This window comes from Herpailurus yagouaroundi, unplaced genomic scaffold (genome assembly GCF_014898765.1).
Source record: "Herpailurus yagouaroundi ecotype Mexico unplaced genomic scaffold, PumYag 160, whole genome shotgun sequence".
NCBI lineage: Eukaryota > Metazoa > Chordata > Mammalia > Carnivora > Felidae > Herpailurus > Herpailurus yagouaroundi.
In genome coordinates, this window is record NW_024412401.1 from 49,821,094 (window position 1) to 49,830,185 (window position 9,092).

The 9,092-nt window shown below is 43.5% G+C and overlaps 1 protein-coding gene across 1 annotated transcript in view; it reads left to right on the plus strand.

Moving 5' to 3' along the window:
• Window positions 1-37: 37 nt before the first annotated feature.
• The window catches only part of STXBP1 (syntaxin binding protein 1), a 74,914-nt gene continuing 65,859 nt past the window's right edge, over window positions 38-9,092 (plus strand). Inside the window, exon 1 of the mRNA XM_040482390.1 lies at window positions 38-241. Within this exon, the coding sequence (XP_040338324.1) occupies window positions 205-241 (37 nt within the window). The 5' untranslated portion in view covers window positions 38-204. The remainder of the gene's footprint in view (window positions 242-9,092) is intronic.

Below are 9,092 nucleotides of genomic sequence, written 5' to 3' on the forward strand. Positions count from 1 at the left end.
CGCGCGCGCGCGCGCGCGCTTCGGCAGGTCGGCAGCCTCACTCTGGTTAGCGTCGCGCCTCCGCGCCGAGTCCGCGCTTCAGTCGAGCCCGAGCGAGGCTGCGGAGCGGAGGGCTGCGGCCAGCAGAGCGCGCTGACCTGGGGAGGCGCCGTGTCCGCGGGCGTCGCTTGAGGAGACTCGGTGCCCGAAGAGTCGCGCAGCACGATGGCCCCCATTGGCCTCAAAGCCGTGGTCGGAGAGAGTAAGTGGAGTCGGGGTCCTCCCGCAGGCGAGGGCTGCGGCTGCCCGGCAGGAGCGGGGCGCCGTACCTGCCGCGGCGCCTGGCCTCCACGCCGGCGGCTCGCCCCGCCCGACCGGGGGCTCCGGCCTGGGAGGGTCCCGTTATTTCGGCGCCGCCCTCCTCGCAGGGAAGTCCCTCCTGGCCTCCAGCGGCCCGCGCCCGCTTCCATGCTTCCCCCGCTCTCCGCTTCCCGCATTCCTCCCCCTGCATCCCACCCCTCCCCTGTTCACCCCATCCTCTTTCACCCATCCTCCTCTTCATCCCCACTCCTCTCTTCCCTCTTTACGCGCATCCCCCTTCACCCCATCGCTCCCTCCTCGCCCCCATTTCTCTTTCACCCCATCCCCCTTCACGCCATTCCTTCTTCCTCCCCCTTCACCCCGAGCACCCCATCCCTCCCCTTCGCCTCGCCTGTATCCCCTGCAGCCCATCACCCTCCCCTTCCTCACCCATCACCCTCCCCTGCACCCCCGTTCTTCACTCCCATCACCTCCCCCCCCTTCCCTTCTCCCCTTCCTTCTTTATTCCCCGAGCTCCCTGATTCCATTCCGTTTTCTGCCTCCAGTCCCTCCCTCTTTCCCACTCTGCTGGGTGAATCGTGACGGGCGAGATCGCGGCCCGCGCCGCCGCCCCCACCCCCTCCGGGAGCCCGGGCCGCGGTCCCCGGCTGCGGAGACCCACCTGGGAGCCGCCGGGCGCGCACCGGCTCCGACGCGCCGCTCGCCCAGCCTGGGCCGCCGCTGGCCGCTGGGGAGGAGCTGCCTGTTTTTCCAAAGGCTTGGCTCTGCAGGGCTGAGGCCGCCTCTCTCCTCCTCCCGTTCCGGGGTCGTGGCTGCAAGGGCGGGGTCTTATCTGGGTCCCGAACCCTCTTAAATCACTCGGGAGAGGCGGAAAGCTTTGGCGTGCGGCGGGAGGAGCGGCCCTGCCCTGCCCAGCACCGCAGTCTGCAGTCTCCCTGTTGGCAGGACTCAGCCCTTGCTTGGCTGGACGTTTCGGGCAGTCCAAACCACGGTTGCAGGGAAATGGTTGTTGATGGGTTTGGATGAAAGGCTCAGCGTAAATGGATTTTTAAAAATGGATGTTGGTGAGTGTCGGCTGCAGCGGAGTGAGGGCTGGTGGTGATAATATTTGGAAACGGCGTCCTCGGCGCTAAGGAAGATTGATGATTGGTGTAGGCAGATAGTGCCTCTTCAATATTTTGGCCCTGTCTTTAATAAAAAACGTGTAGGGATTTCTGTGACTTTCGGTACCTCTTTCGGATTTAGAAAATTAAAGCTGGACTTTTCTCTGCAGGAGAGGATAAAAAAGGAAATAGAATAAAAGTGGAAATTACAGTTTCCTTTCCAGTGATTCTATTATTATAGGGCTCTCCCGTCCAACATTTAAGGCCGGGTAGCGTTCCTTCTGAACATCATAACTGTTTTTCTTCCCCATATTTTCTGTTGGTATATAGGAAATATTCTCACTTGTTTTACACCCTTACCTCACCGATAGCATCAGAAGAAAATTGTCATAAAAACTGAACCCCAAATGAACACTTTTTAAAAAGTGCCCACAATAACACCTGCCTTCCTCATGCATAAAGTTTCTGAATCATATACATTCTATTTCCTTAGGAGAATCAAGGCATTTAGGGCTGGAAGGACCCATGAGGGATCCTCTAATGTCATTTTACCTGTGGGAAAGAAATGGAGGCTCATAGCAGTTAAATGACTTGCCAAAATCAGTGTTAATTAATTTTTTAAAACCTCATGTCCATTTACTTGCAACGTTTGTAAAAAATAACTACCTTTGTTACTCTATACATACAATTTCCTTCCAGAAGCCATTTTAAAGCGTTTTGAAATACAGAATGTTATGTTACATGTTACATTCTTTCAGATGTTGGATTTGAATATTGTGCCTTTGAGACAAAAACCCTAAGTGTTATAGAAGCAAGTTTTTGCATCCTTTTGCCAGGACCTTTGTTCATGCAGGTAGCTCCTTAGTAGCCGTTCCCTTTTTTAGAAGCAGCATAAAGGCTAAAAAAAAAAAAACAAATCATGAATGCAATATGGCCAAAATGTCTTAAAATTGTTTTTAATGTTTATTAAATTTTGATAGAAAGACAGAGAGCGAGCAGGGGAGGGACAGAGAGAGAGGGAGACACAGAATCAGAAGTAGGCGCCAGGCTCCAGTCGGGGCTCGAACTCACGGACCGTGAGATCATGACCTGAGCCAAAGTCAGACGCTCAACCAACTGAGTCACCCAGGCGCCCCAATATGGCCAAAAATTTCTTTACTGAAGTAAAGCAAAGCCACTGCTTATGAAAATCAAATCAGTTTTATATAAAATTGGTGAATGTGTGAACAGCATCTGTTCTTTTTCTTTTTTTCTTTTTAAAAATTTTTTAAAAAATGTTTATTTTTGAGAGTGTGAACCGGGGAGGGGAAGAGAGAGAGGGAGACACCAAATCTGAAGCAAGCTGTCAGCACAGAGCCTGATGTGGGGATCAAACCCACGAACTGTGAAATCATGACCTAAGCCGAAGTCGGACACTTCACTGACTGAGTCACCCAGGCGCCCCAGCACAATTGAGCTGTGTATAAATTTTGGGAAAAAATATAATTGCAATTCTTTGTAAATGACACAGGTTAATTCTGGCTCCCAATTTTGAATGAGGTTTTTAGTGTTTCTTTCTCTAAAAATAAAATAAAATAAAATAAAGATTTTTTTAATCCAACATGTCCCCTACACAGCCTGGTCTTCCCAATTTAAATTAACACCTGATATTGTTGATGATCATATTTCCTCATTTTATTTTCTTGTAGCATTTAAAATGAATTGAAAGATCTGGTTCAGTTTTTTGTTTTGTTCGTGTGGGGGTTTTTGCATTTCTTTGATTGTTTCATCCACTCGAATGTGACTTCCAGGAGAGCAGGGTCTTTATCTTACATGTTCACCACTGTACTCCATGCCAAGAGCAGTGGCTGACTCACAGTCAGCCATCAGTAAATGTTTATTAAATGAATGAGTGAAGGATATACAGTGGACAGCAAGATAAATGTAGTTTTTGGCTTCTTGTCACATTTTTTTTTAATGTGTATTTTTGAGAGAGAGAGAGAGAGAGACCGAGTGCTAGTGGGGAAGGGGCAGAAAGAGAGGGAAACACAGAATCAGAAGCAGGCTCCAGGCTCCGAGCTGTCAGCACAGAGCCCGACGCGGGGCTCGAACTCAACGTCCATGAGATCATGACCTGAGCCGAAGTGGGAAGCTTAACCGACTGAGCCATCCAGGGGACCCATTCTTGTCGCATCTTTTTGAGTTAAGTTTTAGAGCGGCAGTAGGTACAGGCACAACAGAAGTAGAGGAGGTAGGTCAACTTTAAGCTGTTCATTCAGCAGTGTTTGTTCACAGCCTGCTAGAACCATGGGAGACTAAAATATGGGACACTCATATTGTTGTGATGGACATAGACAATGCTGAGGAGCTTTCTCTGCTGACCCCAAGTTTTCCCTGTCACCCCCCTGTCACTTCCCCCACACAGGATATACTCAGTGTATTATACTTCTTTGTTGTTAGCCTTGCCCAGCTAGACCAGAAGTTCTTGAAGGGTAGAGTAAAACCTGGTCTTACTCTTTTGTTTTTAAGTTTATTTAGTTTGAGCGAGTGTGTGCGTGAGTGGGGGAGGGGCAGAGAGAGGCCGGGAGAGAGAGAAGCCCAAGCAGCCTTGGTGCTACCGGCACAGAGCCCCCACGCCTGGGGCTCGATCCCATGAACTGTGAGCTCATGACCTGAGCCTAATCAAGAGTCTGACACTCCATCAACTGAGCCACCCCAGGCACTCCGAACCTGGTTGTTCTTACGTCTATCGTTAGTGTAGGAATGAATTAGTGCTTGGTACTCAATAGATGTTGAATGAATAACTTAATCTTTATATGTAGCAATTTACAGACTGGGCTCTTGGAATTAGACTACCTGGGATAAAATTCTGGTTCACCACTTATTAGCCATGTGACTTTGGCAAATAATTGAACGTTTTTGTGCCTCAATTTTTTAAAATATAAAGTGAGTAACAATAGCACTTCCTTTGTGGGGTTCTATGAGTGTTCAATGAACTAGTGCAGGTATAGCACTTAGCACAGTTCTTGGCATCCAGTAACTTCAATAAATATTCTCATCATGAAAAGATCCACAAAGTGGGTCAGTAAGTATTAGAAGATTATGAGAAGAGATTGACTAGCTCTGTCCTGTGGGGCCACAGTTTTGGGGGAGAAAGCAGAGTCTTAGATAAATTTCTTTTTTTTTTTTTATGTTTATTTTTGAGAGAGAGAGAGGAGAGAGAGAGAGAGAGAGAGAGAACGTGCGCGCGCGAATGGGGGAGGGGCAGAGAGAGAGAGGGAGACGCAGAATCCAAAGCAGGCTCCAGGCTCTGAGCTGTCAGCACAGAGCCCCACACGGGGCTCAAACTCACGAACTGCGAGATCCTGACCTGAGCTGAAATCAAGAGTCAGATACTTAACTGACTGAGCCACCCAGGCGCCCCTCGGATAAATTTCTTGAGAGGGGCAAATAAACTGGAAAATGGGAGAATCGACCTTAAGAGCCTATGGACAGGTTTGTAATCTGACCCTACTTCTGTTCCCAGTTCTACACATGTCTTTTTACCCTTTTTTCTTTATTTTCTTTCTATAAAATATACTCGTTTTCTACTCTTTACAAAGAGAATGTAAGAGAAAGGATAATTTTTTGTGTGTGGCATTTTATATCTATTTTATGTTAATAAATAATGTCTCAATCATATAAATCCGAGTTGTAATCCAGGGTTATTTCTGTTCCCTGAAGTTTCGTCAGTGTTACAACGATGTAAGGAGTTCAAAATGTACTATTTGTCTTTCTTGTTGTTTCCTAGCTGTTAGTGATTTCTCCTCATGTTTGTTTATAAGAATCACATTCCTCTGGAAAGGAATGCAGTTTTGATTTGTACATTAAGTACATACGTTTTTCAGATGGGGCCATGATTCATAGGATGTGTCGGAAGTTGAGAGGACGCCTAGAAAGAAGCAGTCTTTGTTCTCACACTTCTCTTTTTTCTGTAGAAACTTTGGTTAGCGTACAAATAACAAGTATATTTTGAGATATATTATACATGTATTTTTCCCAGTCTTAAAATCAAGGTATAATTTGCATGCAGTAATATTTACCCTTTTTAGTGAGCAGTTTTTCACATTTCAGCCGTTACCTACGGTCATGTAACCACCCCCATACCCAAAATACAGAATAGTGTCATTACCCCCTCAAATTCCCTCGTGCTGCCCTTTCTGTCGGCCTCTCCTTCCACACCCAGCCTTGGGCAAACACTGAACTGTTCTCTGTCTCTGCAGTTTTGCCTTTTCCAGAATGGCACTTCAGTGGAATCATACAGTACGGAGCTTTCTGAATATGACCTCTTTAATGTTAGTATATAATGCCTGAGAGTCATCATGTCGCATGTATCTGTAGTTTGTCCCTTCTCATTGCTGACTGCTGTTCTTTTGTGCCGATGCACCACTTGGTTTATCCCTTTGCCAGCCGAAGGACGTCTTAGTAATTTGTACTTTGGACAATTACGAGTGCTTCTGCAAACATTCACACACGGGTTTCTATGTGAACAGATCACTTGGATATATAAATCCCCAGGAGTGGAATTAATGGGTCATATGATAGGTGTATGTTAACTTTATAAGAAACTGTCAAATTGTTTTCCAAAGTAGCTATACCATTTTACATTCCTACCAGCATCCTTGTTAGTGCATGGTCTTACAAGTTTGTAAAATTGTAGCCCTTCTGATAGGTATTGATTGGTATCTCACGGCTTTGTTTTAAGTTTATTTTGAGAAGGAAAGAATGTGAGCAGGGGAAGGGCAGAGAGAGAGTGGGAGAGAGAGAATCCCAAGCAGTCTCTGCTCTGTCAGCAGAGAGCCCAGTGCTGAGCTTGATCTCACAAACCATGAGATCATGACCTGAGCCGAGATCAAGAGTTGGATGCTTAACCAGTTGAGCCACCCAGGTGCCCCATGGTATCTCATGATTTTAATTTGCATTTTGCTAACGATTGATGATGGTGAGAGGCATTTTTTCATGCCTTTATTGTCATCTCTATATCTTTGTTGAAATGCCCAAATCTTTTGCATATTTTTTATTGCGTTATTTTCTTATGATTGAGTTTTGAGAGGTCTTTATATATTCTGGGTGCAAGTCCTTTATCAATTATATGATTTTCACACAGTTTATGTCTTGTCTTTTCATTTTATGAACAGTAGTTTTCAGAAAAGAAGTTCTAAATTTTGATGAAGTCCATCTTTAATGGATTGTGTTTTCAGTTTCCTATTGAAGATATCTTTGCCTACCCCAAGTTCAAAAAGATTTTCTGTGTTTTATACATTTTCTGTGTTTTCTTTTAGAAGTTTTATAGTTTTAGGCATTATATTTAGTCTTTCATCCATTTTGAGTTAATTTTTGTATATCATTTGAGTTAGGTTCATGTGTGTGTGTGTGTGTGAATTTTTTTGTATGTGAATGTTCAGTTCTGGCCCCATTTGTTGAAAAGACTGCTCTTTTTCCCATTTTTTAAAAATCCATTTTTCCATTGAATTGTCTTTGTTCTTTGATGAAAATCAGTTGGCCATACATGGGTGTGTCCATTTCTGGACTTCCTGTTCTGTTTCATTGATCTATATGTATGTTTTCGCCAACATCCACTCTGTCTCAATTATTGTAGCTTTAAAGTAATACTGGAAACCAGGTATTGTGAGTTCTCCAACTTTTTTCTTCTTTTTCATAATTGTTTTTGTTCTTTTGGTTCATTTGCTTTTCCATATAAATTATAGAATTAGCTTATCTATTTCTATTTGAAAAATCTTTCTGAGATTTTCATTGGAATTGTGTTGAATCTATAAATCAGTTTGGGAAGAATTAGCATTTTAACAAATTTACTTTTAAAGTTTTAGTTTCTTAGCTATAGTGCAATGTGAAAATCATAATTCCTAGCTTTACAAATAAGGGAGCAACCCTCTGATGAGAATTACATATAGTTTAGCAGGGTTGCAGAATACAAAGTCAGTTTACAAAAATTTGTATAGAAATTGAAATTTAAAATAGGACCATTTACAGTTGAGTGAAAAAAAAGACACATGAGAGACTTAGGTATAAATCTAATAGAATATATTTTAGATCTGTATGCTGAAAGCTGTAAAATACTGATGAAAGAAATCGAAAAGGCTTAAATAAATGGAGCAATATACCACATTCATGGAATAGACCAATTTATGTTACATTTATTTTACTCTTTTTATTTTTTATTTATTTATTTATTTATTTTTAAATTTTTTTTTCAACGTTTATTTATTTCTTGGGACAGAGAGAGACAGAGCATGAACGGGCGAGGGGCAGAGAGAGAGGGAGACACAGAATCGGAAACAGGCTCCAGGCTCCGAGCCATCAGCCCAGAGCCTGACGCGGGGCTCGAACTCACGGACCGCGAGATCGTGACCTGGCTGAAGTCGGACGCTCAACCGACTGCGCCACCCAGGCGCCCCACTCTTTTTATTTTTTTAACATGTCATTTCAATTCTCTTACGTAGATACCTAGGTATAGAATTGCTGGGTCATATAGTAACTCTATATTTAACTCTTTGAGGAATTGCCAACTGTTTAAATTTATTTATTTATTTTGAGAGAGAGAGGGAGCGTGCGCGTGTGAGTGAGCACAAGCAGGAGAGGGGCAGAGAGAGAAAGAGAGAGAATCCCAAACAGGCTCTACACTGCCAGCATGGAGTCCAACCATGAACCCTGAGATCATGACCTGAGCCAAAATCAGGAGTTGGACACTTAACCGACTGAGCCACCCATGTGCCCCTCCATTGTGGTTTTGATTTGCATTTCCATGATGGCTGTTGATAAGCATTTTTTTTTCATGTGCTTATTGGGCCATTTGTACATCTTTGAAAAGATATCTACACAGATCCTTTGTCCATTAAAAAAAATTTTTTTTTAACGTTACTTATTTTTGAGACACAGAGAAAGACAGAGCACGAGCAGGGGAGGGGCAGAGAGAGAGGGAGACAGAATCCGAAGCAGGCTCCAGGCTCTGAGCTGTCAGAACCTGCTGCGGGCCTCAAACTCATGGACTGTGAGATCATGACCTGAGCTGAATTTGGACGCTTCTCCGACTGAGCCACCCGGGTGCCCCCTTTGTCCATTTTTAAATTAGATTGTTATAATTACATTTCTAATCTACATATTATTTTCATTTGAAGTTATTACTTTTACTCTTTTAAATGTGAAAGTGGAAATCTTCAGTAAATGATAAGTATGTACATAAATCTGACCAGTTGATCTATTTCTGTAATCATCTACTTTCTATTTTTCTGTATACTTTTGATTAAAAACTACATTTTTCTTGTGATGGTTGTGATTCCTTTTAGACAGTTCATTAAAATTTAAAAGTTATTGGGGCACCTGGGTGGTTCAGTTGGTTAAGCATCTGACTCTTGATCTTGTCTCAGGTCATGATCTCATGGTTTGTTGAGTTTGAGCCCTGCGTCAGGCTCTGTGTTGGCATTCTGTCTCTCCCTCTCTCTGCCTCTCCCCTACTCTGTCTCTGTCTCTCTCTCAAATAAATAAACTTAAAAAAAAAATTTAAAAGTTATTGTTGTTGAGTGGTCCCATTAGGTCTTTATTCCCAGTTTATTAATTGAAAGTGTCGTATTTTTAATTTTTAATTTCTTTTAATTTTTAAAATTTATTTTGAGAGAGACAGAGACAGCACAAGAAGGGGAGGGACAGAGAGAG